The sequence below is a fragment of the Bubalus kerabau genome, chromosome 10 (genome assembly GCF_029407905.1).
Source record: "Bubalus kerabau isolate K-KA32 ecotype Philippines breed swamp buffalo chromosome 10, PCC_UOA_SB_1v2, whole genome shotgun sequence".
NCBI classification, from domain to species: domain Eukaryota; kingdom Metazoa; phylum Chordata; class Mammalia; order Artiodactyla; family Bovidae; genus Bubalus; species Bubalus kerabau.
The window spans coordinates 34,319,717-34,336,127 of record NC_073633.1 but is presented as its reverse complement, the minus strand read 5'-3'; the positions used below and the strand labels follow the sequence as shown (position 1 = coordinate 34,336,127).

Below are 16,411 nucleotides of genomic sequence, written 5' to 3'. Positions count from 1 at the left end.
CTTTTACTTTTCACTTTCATGCACTGGAGAAGGAAATGGCAACCCACTCCAGTGTTTTGCCTGGAGAATCCCAGGGACGGGGGAGCCTGGTGGGCTACCATCTATGGGGTCGCACAGAGTTGGACACAACTGAAGCGACTTAGCAGCAGCAGCAGCAGCAGCAGCATGAACCTAACATTCCAGGTTCCTATGCGATATTGCTCTTTACAGCATCGGACCTTGCTTCTATCACCAATCACATCCACAACTGGGTGTTGTTTTTGCTTTGGCTCCATCTCTTCCTTCTTTCTGGACTTATTTCTCCACTGATCTCCAGTAGCATATTGGGCACCTACCGACCTGGGGAGCTCATCTTTCAGTGTCCTCTCTTTCTGCCTTGATTCTTACCTGTTTGATTCTTTTTTATTCTTACCTGTTTTCAATTGATCACATTCTCACTACTGAGAAGCCTATTTGCCTTGAAATACAAAGCTGCGAAAGTTAGAGCGTGAGTTTGAGCAAGTTCCGGGAGTTAGTGATGAACAAGGAAGCCTGGTGTGCTGCAGTCCATGGGGTCACAAAGAGTCAGACATAACTGAGTGACTGAACTGAACTGAGAAAGTTATGGCCTTTTATGGGTTCCTTAAATGGAAGAAATGACAGTAAATAGTGCCCCTGAGAATAAGAAAATAAATGCAGTTTCCCAGGATGTAGTCGGCAGAGAATGTCCTTTTAACTTTGGGCCTCTTTGGCATAGAGACTATTAGGCTCACTAAGGATAAATGAAAAGTGATTGCTCTTTTCAAGGCAGCTATTCATAATTATAGAAAGAATCCCTTATATTTATAAAGCACTCCCATGTATGCTTTCTCACTTAATTCTTTCAGCAACTCTGAAAGGATGATGCTATTAATCCATTGTTCAGTATGAGACTTGACGAGGTTGTACCTTATAGTCATACTGCTAGTAGTTGACAGAGGCAGGATTTCAACATCGGTTTCCTGATTCCAAGGCAGGGTCTTCTTCCCCAGCCCAGCTCAACCAAATAGCTGTGGGAATTACGGTCTGTTTAGCAGGAAAAGGAAGAAGGCATCAAAAGGCAGGTGAGTCCTGAACGGGCAGTCTCCAAAAGGAAAATATTGCCCAGAGGACATAAGGAAGTGATTTTCCTCCAATAACACAGAGGCTACGACTTAGCCGCAAAGAGGCAAATACTTTCCTGATTCAGGCTCTTTGTGAGATTAGTCATACATTATCATATGATTTTCTCAGACATGTTCTCTTAAAGGAATTAGAAAGATGGCAACAAAATAGTAGTGCTTCTCTTTGGAATAAAGCAGCAGATGTGTGATTGTAATATCTTAATTACTCAGTAGATGAAACCCTCTAACTCCAGAAATATTTGCTGATAACATAAAACTGGTTACAAAAGCTCTATACTGAAAATCTAATGGACACTTAAATACAATTTGGAGAAACAGCGTCTTGGACCACATGACAGCAGCTGGTCCTTGGCATCAGTAGCTATTTGAAGACATCTGTGTTGAGGCCATAATGGTGAATATTATGATTAACAGGGAAAAAGTTGTGATCACAGCAACAAATGTCAGACAGGGAAGTATTCAAGAATAGCATTCTACCTTTCTGTATTAAAGCAATGCACAAGAATGGTTTGTGAGGAAGCTAATAAAGAATATTAAGAATTTTTTCATGTTTATAAGTATATAGGCTCCTATATCTGATAAATTCTATAACAGTTATTCAAAATCATTACAGAAATGGCTAAATGGGAATTCAGTTATTTCTCAAGGATCACTCATCTATATCATTTCCGTCTAAAAAAACCAAACCTAAAATATTTTGAATTCATATGGTAGCAATACAGTAGTAAATAATTTATGTTTTTAATTTTGGTCTCCACTGAAGTGGTTAAGCACAGACAGCTTGGCTCTAATTCTCAGAATTTCTGATTCAGTAGGCCTGAGACCCAGGGAACAGCATTTTAACAAGTTTCCAGTTGTGGCTAATAATGCTGCTACTGTTCTACACCATGCTGACCTTCCCATAAGTTCCTATCACCACAGTTCATTTTGCTACTGGTGAATTTATTGTACACAATTAATAAAAATTTGTTTGACAATTACTTATTGAGCCGGTATTTATGTAATTTGTGCTATAAGCAATACCAGATGTGATACCATACATTAGAGAAAAAAAGACGAATAAAGCTAAGTCTTTGCGTCCACAGAGTTTACATTCTGGAAAGATACATAAACAAATAATACGATAGAATGTGATAAACATCATATGTAGAGTTCCACAGAAGTAAAATGAAAGTGTTTATTCTACAATGAGGGGAATCAGAAAGATTTATAAGGGAGGTAACATTTAGGACTTTTTAAAAAAACTTTCTATTTTGCAATAATTTTAGACTTATAGAAAAGTTGAAAAATAGAGAGTCCCCTATACCCTTCATTCAACTTCCCAGCATTGTGCACACATTGACATTTTGTATAATCAAGGTTAGGATGAATTTTGAAGGATACACAGGAATCTATTAGGGTATCTAAATGTATAGAAATAATAAATGAATAAAACCATTGATACAGGATATATTAAGAACTATATCTAAACATTTTTGGAAAATTATATGCTAGACACTGTGCCAAGCCCTTTAGATTGCAGAACTAAAATGTTCTACTTTAGCACACACTCTTAACCAATATACTAGGATTATTATGACCCAGAAGTAAGAAGAATCTATTATGGATATGGATCAGGTTCCATGAGGGAAAGCTGTAGGGACAGGGTTCTGACAGTGGAAGCAGGAGACAAGAAGAGACAGGAACGGATGCTTCTAGACAATGGAAGGACACTGTGGTAGGCAGAATTTTAAAATAGTCTCCTGAATTTCTGTCTCCTGCATGACCTGTCCAGAATAATCCCCTCTCCTTGAATGAGGAAAGAACCTGTGAAGATAATGGCATATCACATCCACGACTCAAGTGAAGTTATATACCAGAGGCAGAGGAATTTACTGGTCTAATTAAGGTCCCTGGTGCTATCATACTGCCCACTTGTTCAGGGTCTCAAGTTCTCATGTCATTTTCTAGGTCTGTTCATTTCTTTCCTGGCCTTGACTTCTGCTTCCATTTTTGGAACCCCATTCTATAACTCATCCTTTAAGAAACCTGTTTTGCTAGGTAATACCAGGAGCTTTATGGGCAAATTAATCTCTTCAGTTTTGTGCCTAGCTTTGGAAATCAATCACATGGGCTCCGCTTACATGTGTATTATACACAACTATTCTAGCAACAATGTTTTCACTGTTTGAAGCTTCAAGACAGACTTCAATGGTGGGCATCAGACACCCAGCAAGCAGGTATTTTAGGAGCTCTGAATCACAGTCTAGAAGAGTGACATGTACCTGCCCAGCCTTCTAGCTCACCAGTGTATTAGGCAATAAAGTGTATCTTGGTGCAAATGTGCTGGCCTTTGATCATGCACAGTGAAACATGGTTAATCTGTGACCAGCAAAATACACGAAACAGTAAGCAGCCTCTGGCTTCCATTTCAGGTTTGGTCACTCGACCACCTCTCAGCAACTAGTTCTGACAATAAAGTTAAGACTCATTTAAAATTAAAACAACAAAAAAAGGTCTGTGCTGGTAAAACTGATCATGTAAAGTTATTCCAGTAAAAATAACAGTCTATTTGTTCACAAAAACATTTGCTTTTGAGGATGCAGGTTTCATTTAATTTCATTCCCATCCTCTGAGTACATTCAGATTCCTAAACCTGTGCAGAGATTAGAAGTTTTAAGGTTACTTTAAAAATAAAAAAATCATCTACCAAAATAATATGACAGTAATCACAAAATAGGGTATAAAACCAGTTTCATTCTGTTTAACTTGAGATAAATGGGAAAAATTTGCCCCTCTTACCAGTTTTCAGACCAAATTTCCCCATCTTTCATTCATTCATGTATTCATTCATTCAATAAAAACATTCACTGAATACATGCCATATGTCATTTACTAAACCTGCTTCCAGGGAAATGATGAATGTGACTCCATTCTTAAATTTGAGAGGCCTTTTTTTAAAATAAAAATAAGGAAACATCTGTTTTAATTCTGACATGTTCTATCATCAGCAGAAACAGATACCAAATGAAGATGAGACACCGAGAGAATGGCATAGACAAACCCACTCTACTCTGCTATGTTATATGACACACCAGCTGAAGGAATTTCCAACTATTCTGTCTAACTAGTCTTGGCATCCCACTCCAGTACTCCTGCCTGGAAAATCCCATGGATGGAGGAGCCTGGTGGGCTGCAGTCCATGGAGTCGCTAAGAGTCAGACACGACTGAGCGACTTCACTTTCACTTTTCACTTTCATGCATTGGAGATGGAAATGGCAACCCACTCCAGTGTTCTTGCCTGGAGAATCCCAGGGACGGGGGAGCCTGGTGGGCTGCTGTCTATGGGGTCGCACAGAGTTGGACACGACTGAAGCGACTTAGCAGCAGCAACAGCAGCAGTCTTAGGGAAATTTGTCACTCATAGTCACTTGCTTTGTCACTTGTAAATTGAAAATTGCTTTTAATTAAAGTCAACAACCATAAAAATTTATTTAATACATGCTGACTACCTTGTGGCATGCTATTTAAGGAACTGCAAATTTTCCAACCAAAGTATAAGATAGGGAAAATCCTAATGGGAACTCAAGATTGATACATACACAGAAAAATGAGAGAATATTATGAAATATATGTAGTAACATAATAAGATGCAAATAATAAAGGTCCAAAACCTACTGTCTTCACAAAAATATGACATGAAAATCAGGAGGCACAAGATTACTATTAGTTGCAGAAACTAAAAAAGCTCAGTAGCGGAAAGCTATGACTTCAGGTGATTCAGAAGTAATTGGTAGAAAGAAAGGGGACCTTTGTTTTCTTTTGTATTTCATTCTTTAATTTTTGATTTCATATTGGAGTGCAATTAATATTGGAAATGCAATTTCAACTTCTTTGTTAATTAATTTAAAAATAAAACTTCCCTAATTCAAAAGCTATTGAGTGGACTATTTTTAAGCTATATTCTGGGAAGTGAAGCACAGGTATCATACATGATTACCACCTTCAGGTTTTTTGCAAATGAGGTGAAAATCCATATTGACCTTCATAAAACAATAAGAGACTGGAGGAGCGGCCACGATGGCAGAGTAGGAAGACCCTGAGCTCACCTCCTTCCATGAGCATACCACAATTACTATTTATTTACAGAACAACTGTGGATGAGAAAGACCAGAAGACTAGCAGAAGAGATCTTCTACAACTAAAGATTAAAAAAAGGAACCACAGTGAGATGGGTGGGCAGAGTGAAGATCTGGTATAGTCAAGACTCATATCCCCAGATAGTCAACACACAAATGAGAGGATAATTACAACTGCATAAGTTCTCTCCAAGGAGTGAGGGGTCTGAGCCTCACATTGAGACCCGCAGCCTGGGGTCCTGCACCAGATAGATGAACCCCTAGAATACGTGGTTTGAAGGCCAGTGAGGCTTGCTTTGAGGAGAGCCAGAGGCCTTTAGGAAATAGAGACTCCACTCTTAAAGGGCACACACAAAATCCACATGTTCTAAGACCCAGGGAAGAAGCAGGAATTTGAAAGGAGCTTGTGTCAGACCTACCTGGTGATCTTTGAGTTTCCTAGAGAGGCAGAAGGCAACTGGAGCTCACCTTGGAGACAAGAGGACTGGCAGCAGCCATGTGGGGAGCTTGTTCTCCTACAAGGACATTGGCGCTGGCACCATTATGGAATCCTCCCTCCAGCTTGTTAGCTCTGAGACCTGACCCTGCCCACCAGCCTGTAGGAACCAACACTGAAACACCTCAGGCCAAGTAACCAGCCAGGGAGAGGCACAGCCTCATCTGCCAGAAGGCTTGTTATCTTAAGACTCTGAGCCTACAGAAACCCCTGGACCCAGCCCTGTCTACCAGAGGACTCAAGACCTGTGTCCACCAGAGGACCACATACTAGTGTGGGGTCCACAATCTTCTGAACCTCAGCTCCACCCACCAGCAGGCAACACAAAGTTTGGGACCCTCAGGGCCATGTTGCAGAGACCAAAGAAACTGGTTCCACCCATCAGTGAGCAAGTACTAACCCTGCAAAGCCCTCCCTCTGCCATACACACACCCTGGTCCTACCCATCAACAAGCCAACAATAGATCCAGAAACACCAGCCCCACAGCTATGCACCCCAGAACCTGACTCTGCCTACCAGTAAGCCAGCACTAACCCTGGGACCCCTTAGGGCTCAGCAGCCAGTTGCCTCATGACCCAGCCCTGCCCCCCAGCAGATGTGAAGTGAAGTAAGGGAAAGGCGCTCAGTCATGTCCGACTCTTTGCAACCCCATGGACTATCCAGTCCACGGAATTCTCCAGGCCAGAATCCTGGAGTGGGTAGCCGTTACCTTCTCCAGGGGATCTTCCTAACCCAGGGACTGAACCCAGGTCTCCTATATTGCAGGCAGATTCTTTACCAGCTGAGCCACCAGGGAAGCCCAGTAAAAACACCTTCCATATAAGACAGGGCCTGGCAACAAACCAAACTAGGGGACCAGAGAGCCTACGAGACCACCCACAGTAGTCAGTCCGCCACATCAGAAGGACCCACATAGGGAGTATCCCTGGAGCATATCGTGCTGGTGACCCGAGGGGAGTGTGCTGCTGGCATGCTCTTACATAAAGCCACTCCTCTGTGGTCAAGAAACATAGTCAACCTAACAAATACATACAAATATACACATAAAGAACTAAATGAAATGGGAGACAGGCAATCTACCTGATAAAGAGTTCAAGACAATGATGGTAAATATGTTCAAAGGATTCTTGGGAGAAAACTAATGAACTGAGTGAGAAATTAGAAGGTTTCAACAACGAGTTAGAAAATACAAAGACCCAAACAGAGACAAGAAATACAATCAATGAAATGAAAAATACACTAGAAGTAATCAACAGAAAATTAGATGATGCAAAGGAATGTATCAGTAAGCTGGAAGACACAATAGTGGAAATCACTATAACAGAAAAAAGAATAAAAAGAAATAAAGAAATGAAGACAGTTTAAGAGACCTCTGGGATAACATCAAGTGTACTGACCATCACATTACAGATTTTCCAGAAAGAAAACACAGAGAGAAAAGGGCAGAGAACATATTTGAAGACATAATAACTGAAAAGTTCCCTAACCTGAAAGAAAACAGACATTTAACCAAAGGAAGCACAGAGAGGCACAGGAAGGATTAAACCAAAAGGACCACACCAAGGCAGATTCTAATTAAAATCAAAGATAAAGAGAGAAACAAATAAACGAAAAAGCAATAAAGAGAGAATATCAAAAGCAGCAAGGAAAAAGCAACAACTATACATAGGAACTCCCTGAGGCTATCAACTGACTCTTTAGCAGAAACTGCAAGCCAGAAGGAAGTGGCGCATGTATTTAAAGAGATGAAAGCGAGAAACCTACAACCAAGAATAACCTACCTGGCAAGGTTTCTGTTCAGATTTGATGAACAAATTGAAAATTTTACAGACAAGCAAAAGCTGAGAGTGCAGCATCACCAAACCAGTTTTACAAGAAATGTTAAAGGAATTACTCTAAGTGAAAAAGGCCACACTAGAAACATGAAAATTATGAAAGGAAAAAGCTCATTGGTAAAGGAAAATACACAGTAAAGGTAATAAATCACCCATGCACAAAGCTAACAGGAAGGTCAAAAGAGAAAAGTAATACAATAATTTATATCTACAATAAGTAGTTATGCTAAGTCACTTCAGTCGTGTCCGACTCTGTGCAACCCCGTAGACGGCAGCCCACCAGGCTCACCCGTCCCTGGGATTCTCCAGGCAAGAACACTGGAGTGGGTTGCCATTTCCTTCTCCAATGCATGAAAGTGAAAAGTAAAAGTGAAGTCGCTCAGTCATATCTGACTCTTAGCGACCCATGGACTGCAACCTACCAGGCTCCTCTGTCCATGGGATTTTCCAGGCAAGAGTACTGGAATGGGGTGCCATTGCCTTCTCTGACAATAAGTAGTTAAGGGATACACAAAACAATTAGATGTAAAATATGATTCAGGAAACGGTAAACGTAGTTTGAGGGGAGTAAAATGCAGAGTTGTTAAAATGTGTTTGAAATGAAGAGATCACTGGCTTAAAACCATCAGATAGATGTAGACAGATCAACAGATAACTATATGTAAGCTTCGTAATAACCACAAACCAAAAATCTGTAACAGATACACAAAAACCAGAAAGGAATCCAACAAACAAAACAAAACAGAGTTATAGATACAGAGAACAAACAAGTCATTCCCAGACGGCAAGGAGATGGGGGAGGAAGAAATAGGTGAGAGAGATTAAGTCATACAAAATAAGCCCAGGGTATGAAATGTACGGTATGGGGAATATAGTCAGTAAATATGTATTATCTTTGTATGGTGACAGATAATAACTAGACTTAGGGTCGTGATCAGCTTGAAATGCATAGACACACTGAATTGCTATGCAGAGTAACAGGAAATGACATAGTGTTGCAGGTTAATTACACTTCAAAAACCAAGAAAATTGAGTAAGAGAGATCGGATTTGTGGTTACCACAGTGAGGGGTGGGAAATGGGAGAACTGGATAAAGGTAGTCAAAGTCAAAACTTCCTGTTGTAAGATAAATAAGTACTAGGATATAATGTAAAACTCGATAAAAATAATTAATGCTGCTGTATGTCATATATGAAAATTGTTAACAGTAAATCCTAAGCATTCTCATCACAAGAAAAAAATTATTTTTTCTATTTCTTTAACATTGCATAGATGTTCACTAAATTCATGTGATAATCATTTTATAATGTATGTAAATCAAGTCATTACACTGTGTACCTTAAACTTATACAGTGTCAATTATATGTCAATAAAACTGGAAGGAAAAAAAAATAAGGGAACAATCTCACTTTAAAAATAGCATGTGACTTAAGAAATAGAGGCAAATGTAGAATCTTTGAGAGCAAATCGGGAAATTCACATAGAATAACCCATTGTGACCTATTATTGTAGCATAATTTCGTCACTGGAAAACACCAAAGGGAGTAGCTTATTAAAATCCCTTCTGCCCAATGAACCAATAATGGTCTGTAATCGTAATAAAGCTAACACTTTCTAATATGTTAGGAAGTATTTTCATCAACATTATTTCATTCAATTCTCAAAAGAACCCTGTGAATTTGATATTCTTCCATCCTTCAAATGCAGCCAAGGGAGTAATAAAACTGTAAAGTCAATATTCTGGAGAAGGGCATGGCCACCTACTCCAGTATTCTTGCCTGGAGAGTCTCATGGGCAGAGGAGCCCAGCCGGCTGTAGTGCAGAGAGCTGGACACAACTGAAGCGACTTAACACGCATGCATGCAAAGTCAGTATTTCTCTGGCTCGACCAATTTAGGGGCTCCCCTCCCCCTAGACAACAATGTCACCAAATCATTCCAGGAAGCACAAGCATGCATGGACCTGATCTCCCTCATCCCTCACTGACACCACCATCCTCACTTGTCTAGAGGCTGAAAGTGCCTCTGGATGCTGCTAGAACTGTTGCTGGGGCGCTGCAGCTAAGGTACCAGGTGCATTGTTTACACACTCCTGCCCACCTCCCCACCTCCCCTCTCCTCCCTGGAACCAGCTCAAATCCAATTCCCCCCACTGTGCTCCCGGTCACATCCTGCCTCAGCAGCACCAGGAGCGGGGCCCCTTCACCCACAGTCTCTTATGAAGACCCTGCCTTCATCACTGTCTTAGGAATATTTTAGTAAAATTACTCTAAATTTTCACACTACTTTCTTATTGCTGTCCTCTCTCCCTACAAGCCAGGTGCAAGTCAGCAGGGCATCAGGAGGACACATTATGCTGCTTCCAGTGCTGTTTCTCCTCCGGGCTTGGTACCCTCTCCTGTGCCTTGAATCCTGCTTTCCTCTGGAGGGGCTCTGCCCGGTGACCATCACTCGAGCAAAAGACAGGCATTTAGGCACTCGAGCAAAAGACTCATGACAGCTCTAACCATCTCATTATTTGGACATGCCCAGACTTGTCTGAATCCCGGGGAGACCATGCGTAGACTCAAGCCTCATGTGGTTATTTACTCTCTCCACAATTCCTCTGGGTTAAACCGGAAATCAACAACTTTCATCAGCCATAGGATTATTGCGGGTTTCTCCCTCCAAATGCAAAATTCCACCTCAAAACTTTAACTTAGGTTTCAAACAGACAAAAACCCCATATCAGAATATCTTAGGAAAAATGTGTGAGTCCTGGATGACCCAACTTACTGCCTCAGAGTAATACTGTGTGATATGCTGCACAAACATCTGAACCTCCATGTCTGAAGCTCTTCCTCACTTGCTTGGCATGAAGCCCCATCTCTCCTTAGGACCTTCCTCCCCAGTTATGCCCTCCAGAGGTCCCTCAAGATCTCTGTATGTGGGGGCCTACTGCCCTTACCACCCTTCTGCTCTGTTGCTCTGTCACTCTTAGTGCCTATGGATAGCTAATAACTTGGGACCATGGAGGCCATGAAATTAAAAGATGCTTGCTCCTTGGAAGAAAAGTTAGGACAAACCTAGACAGTGTATTAAAAAGCAGAGACATCACTTTGCTGACAAAGGTCCATGTAATCAAAGCTATGGTTTTTCCAGTAGTCATATGTGGGTGTGAGAGTTGGACCAAGAAGGTTGAGTGCTGAAGAATTGATCCTTTTGAGCTGTGGTGTTAGAGAAGACTCTTGAGAGTCCCCTGGATTGCAAGGAGATCAAATCAGTCAATACTAAAGGAAATCAACCCTGAATACTCATTAGAAAGACTGATGCTGAAGCTGAAGCTCCAATACTTTAGGGACCTGATGCAAAGAACCAGCTCATTGGAAAAGACCCTGATGCTGGGAAAGACTGAAGGCATGAGGAGAAGAGCATGACAGAGGATGAGATGGTTGGATAGCATCACCGACTCAATGGACATGAGTTTGAGCAAAATCCAGGAGATAGATGGTGAAGGACAGGGAACCATGTGTGCTGCAATTCATGGGGTCATAAAGAGTTGACACAAGGCTGGCTGCTTCTGGCCAGCAAGAAAGTTTCTTCCTCTCTTTAGACTCATAGAGAACAAAGTTGTGGTTGCTGGTGGGGAAGTGCGGGGAGGGCAGAACTGGGAGGTAGGGAATAGCAGATGCAAACTATTATACACAGAATGGATTAACCACAACTCTATAGTACACGGAACTATATTCAATATCCTATGATAAACCATAATGGAAATGAATATGAAAAAGATATGCATATGAATAACTGAATCACTCTGCATTTTTCAAAGCAGAAATGAACATAACATTGTAAATCAACTATACTTCAATAAAATAAATATTTTAAACAAAAAAACCTTCTGCTTCTCTTGAATAGCTCTTCCATACTGCAAAACTGCTGGGCTCCTGATTTCAAAGTTCTTCATTCCCTTCATGCTAAAGCTCCTTCTTCCTAGAGTATAGTGAAAGTGAAAGTGAAGTCGCTCAGTCGTGTCTGACTCTTTGCGACCCTGTGGGACTGTATCCCACCAGGCTCCTCTGTCCATGGGATTCTCCAGGCAAGAATACTGGAGTGCATTGCCATTTCCTTCTCCAGGGGACCTTCCTGATCCAGGGATCGAACCTGGGTCTCCCGCATTGCGGGCAGACGTTTTAACCTCTGAGCCACCAGGGAAGCCCAGGAGAACGAGGAAATATCTATACACAGACTTTTGGTCCAGACTTGTTTTCTCGTGATACTTCTTCCACTGTCCCCTGTTCCTCCCTATGGTTCAATAACCTTCATGGTTCCCACAAGTCCCTCTCCATCCTATACATATCTGAATCCTAACTCTAGTTCTGTCCTGGAAAGCTCTGGGCCAGATAAAAAGCATCGGGTTCAATGCAGAGGAACAATCCAGGAATGAGAGAAGGAAGGAACTCCAGAACTTGCTGAGGCAGGAGGCTGAGCTGCCAGGCCACATAGAGGAACTCCAGGAGGATGGTGTGGCCTAATATCACAGCCCCAAGGCCACAAAAATGTACTAAATATGGATTTAAGCACATTTAAGAACTATCTAACAGAAGCTGCTTTCTTGTACATAATGAGGAATTTGATGAAAGAAGATGGGCAGTAACAGTCATTTACTTGATAAAAGCCATCAAGAGGGAGACAGTGGCCCAGAGTAGTCTTCATAGTTTTCAAAACATACCCTCTTCCAGAAGAGCCCATGAGGAATGAAATAAAACACAGAATCTCAGTATTCAGAATTCTGCTTTATCAATTTGATAAAAATGCTTCTAATCCAATTACAACTTAAAAAATTTGAGTCTTTTATATCCCACAACCAATGATGTTATGAAATAGAATGGTTGAGTTATAAAAAGGAAGGAAGGGAGGGAGGGAGGGAAGGAAGGAAGAAAAAGAGAGAGAGAGAAAGAAAGAGAGGAAAAAAGAAAGAAAGGGCAGAAGAAAGAAAATTTTCTTCAAAATTTAGTGTCTATTTATTTATAAAGATTTTTCAGCAGCTGTAACTTTTCATCACATTATTAATGCTTCCATTTCTAAATCTTGGAATGACTTTAGATGGATGGATAAGGCCTAGGCAGGGCCACAGATTGCCACCCGTGCTTTAAATATTGTGCTCTGACTCCAAGAATAGAAAAGAGACAAGTGAAAAACAACTCCACAGAAGGTGCTATCCTCAAAGCACAATTGGACTTTAATTTGGGAAAAAAATTCACATATATAGAACTAGCTTGGGGTTTTAAAACATCAGATCGTGGTCGTGGTCCTGGCTTTTGAAACTTATTCCTTTTCAAAAAACAAAATTTAAATGAGAGAAACACTCAGCATTTATTTTACAAGGAAACTGACCTCAAAATACAAATTATTCATTAGTAGAAAATCCATTTCATATTTCATATGCTATTAGCTATTCTTAACTTGAGATAATTGGGGAAGATATTTTAAAATTCTTTTTGTGCTTTTCACAGAAAGCAATCAAGCACAATGGGCTATCAATTGATGTTAAATATAAGAGTTTTGTTTTTTAAAACCTTGATGACTTTTTCTCAATCCACAGACTGAAAACTGAATCACAAAATCTTTCAATTATTTCTTTCACTTCCTCTAGTTTGTACTTTATTGGAGAAGGAAATGGCAACCCACTCCAGTGTTCTTGCCTGGAGAATCCCAGGGGCGGGGGAGCCTGGTGGGCTGCCGTCTTTGGGGTCGCAGAGTTGGACATGACTGAAGTGACTTAGCAGCAGCAGCAGTTGGTACTTTAGAGGTAGAACGGTCATATGACAAAGGAATGAAATGCTGTAATAATCACTTACTATCAAGATAACCATGGTTCTATATCAAAACACACACCGCACATACACACACATTCTTTTTCATCCTGTTGCCCTTTTAAAATTCCACTCTATTTTTCTGCATTTCCTAGTCTTTATTGTGCAGCCTATCTGCGTCCTCTTGTCTCTCATTTGCCCCTCCAGATCTACTCGGACCCTTCTCCATTCTTCCTTGGGCCTTGGAAGGCTGAGCTTGGAGACACCCACCCACTTCCTTACACTCTGCCCTCTGGGTGGTTCACTTGGAGGATGTTCAGGCAGAAGTCCAACAGAGAGTGAGACCATGGTATTTATTCCACAGCTTCCTCTCTGCTAAGTACCTCCACAACAGGATACCATCCCTGTCATGTGGTCCTCCCCTTTAAGCTCCCCTGTTTGGGTCCCATTGATCCCCACTTCCCTTGCTCCTTCAGGCCTGGGTATTTGTTCCCTGTTAAGGAAATGGCAACCCACTCCAGTGTTCTTGCCTGGAGATCCCAGGGACGGGGGAGCCTGGTGGGCCGCCGTCTATGGGGTCGCACAGAGTCAGACACAACTGAAGCGACTTAGCACCAACAGCAGCACCAGGACCCTGTCTAACCCAGAAGACTTTCTTTTAAAAAAATTAATTTTATTGAAATATAGTTGATTTACAATGTTATGTTAATTACTTACGTACAGCAAAATGATCAGTTACACATATATATATACATTTTTTCATATATATATATGATAATTGGGGAAGATATTTTATATATATATATGATGTGTATATATACATTATTTTCCATTATGGTTTATTACAGGATACTGAATATAGTTCCCTGTGCTATACAATAGATCTTCATTGTTTACCCAGTCTATATATACTAGTTTGCACCTACTAATCCCAAACTCCCAATCCATCCCTCTTCTACCCTACCTCCCCCTTGGCAACCACAATCTGTTCTCTTTATCTGTGGGTCTGTTTCTGTTTCTTAAATAACTTCATTTATGTCATATGTTACATTCTACGTATAATTTATGTCATATGGTATTTGTTTCTTTCTGATTTACTTCACTTAATATGATAAAATCTAGGTCCATCCACGTTGCTGCAAATAGCATTATTTAATTCATTTTTATGACTGAAAGGTATTCCATTGCATATACATACCACATCTTCTTTATCCATTCCTTTGTCAATGGACATTTAGCATGTTTCCATGTCCTGGCTACTGTAAATACTGCTGCTATGAACACAGGGATGCATTTATCTTTTTGAGTTACAGTTTTGTGCAGATATATGCCAAAGGAGTGAGACTGCTGGATCATACAACAAATCTAGTTTTGGGTTTGTGAGGAACCTATGGCTTGAAACTCAACATTCAAAAAACAAAGATCATGGCATCCAGCCCCATCACTTCATGGCAAATAGATGGAGAAGCAATGGAAGCAGTGACAGATTTTATTTTGGGGGGGTCCAAAATCACTGCAGATGGAGACTGCAGTCATGAAACTAAAAGACGCTTGCTCCTTGGAAGAAAAGCTATGAAAAAACTAGACAGCATATTAAAAAGCAGTGACATTACTTTGTCGACAAAGGTCTGTCTAGTCAAAGCTATGGTTTTTCCAGTAGTCATTATGGATGTGAGAGTTGGTCCATATAGAAAGCTGATCACCAAAGAATTGATGCTTTTGAACTGTGGTGTTGGAGAAGACTTGGACTTGAGAGTCCCTTGGACTGCAAGGAGATCCAACCAGTCCATCCTAAAGGATATCAGTCCGGAACATTTATTGGAAGGACTGATACTTAAACTGAAGCTCTAGTATTTTGGCCACCTGATTCTAAGAACTGATTCATTGGAATAGACCCTGTTTCTGAGAAAAACTGAAGGCAGGAGGAGCAGGGGATGAGAGAGGATGAGATGGTTGGATAGCATCACCAACTTGATGGACATGAGTTTAAGCAAGCTCTGGGAGATGGTGATGGACAGGGAAGCCTGGTGTGCTGCAGAACATGGGGTCTCAAAGAGTCAGACACAACTGAACAACTCAACTGAACTGAATTGAGGAACCTCTATAGTATTTCCACAGTGGCTGTGCCAGCTTACATTCCCACCAACAGTGTAGGAGAGTCAGTAGCCTTTCTGAACTTCCTTCTTCTCTTGGTTTCTGGATACTGCTCCCTTTCATCTAATCCTGCTTTCCTGACTAGTCCTTCTAAAACATGGCTGTCATAGCTCACTAGCAACCTGCATATTCCTTTGTAACAGTGCTCTAACCTCAATACTGAGCTTCTTGTTTCTTTAAAGAACATGGGAAAGACACAGAAAATTGTGGTATAGCTTCACCACCCACCCCAAAACATACATATACACAAACAACCCCTATAGGTGGTGTATATTTTTATTTAAAAATTAGTTCAATAACACTTTAAAAATCATAACAGTGACAGATTTTATTTTCTTGGGCTCCAAAATCACTGTGGACATGACTGCAGCCATTAAATTAAAAGATGCTTGCTCCTTGGAAGAAAAGCTAGATGGCATATTAAACAAATCTAGACAGCATATTAAAAACAGAGACATCAACACAATAATAGTAGGAGACTTTAACACCCACTCACATCAATGGACAGATCATCAAAACTGAAAATTAATAAGGAAACACAAGTCTTAAATGATACATTAGATGAAATGGATTTCTTTGATATCTTCAGGACATTCCATCCAAATGCAGAAGAATACACCTTCTTCTCAAGTGCACACGGAACATTCCCCAGGATAGGCCACATCTTGGGTCACAAATCAAACCTCAGTAAATTTAAGAAAATTGAAATCATATCAAGCATCTTCTCCAACCACAACGCAATGAGACTAGATATCAATTACAAGAAAAACACAAACACATGGAGATTAAACAATATGTTTCTAAATAACCAACAGGTTATTGAGGAATTCAAAAGGGAAATCAAAAAATTTCTAGAAGCAAATGACAATG

At 40.6% G+C, this 16,411-nt stretch overlaps 1 protein-coding gene across 21 annotated transcripts in view; it reads right to left on the bottom strand.

Annotated features, from left to right (window-relative positions):
- The window catches only part of FMN1 (formin 1), a 497,917-nt gene that overhangs the window by 429,908 nt on the left and 51,598 nt on the right, over positions 1–16,411 (bottom strand). The window contains exon 6 of one of the 21 annotated variants that reach the window (XM_055537279.1): positions 15,475–16,205. The exons of 19 other annotated variants lie outside the window; for them this stretch is intronic. In XM_055537279.1, the coding sequence (XP_055393254.1) occupies positions 16,168–16,205 (38 nt within the window). In that variant the 3' untranslated portion in view covers positions 15,475–16,167. Of the gene's footprint in view, positions 1–15,474; positions 16,225–16,411 lie in introns of those variants that run through there. One more of the 21 variants, XM_055537278.1, reaches the window with a different exon arrangement.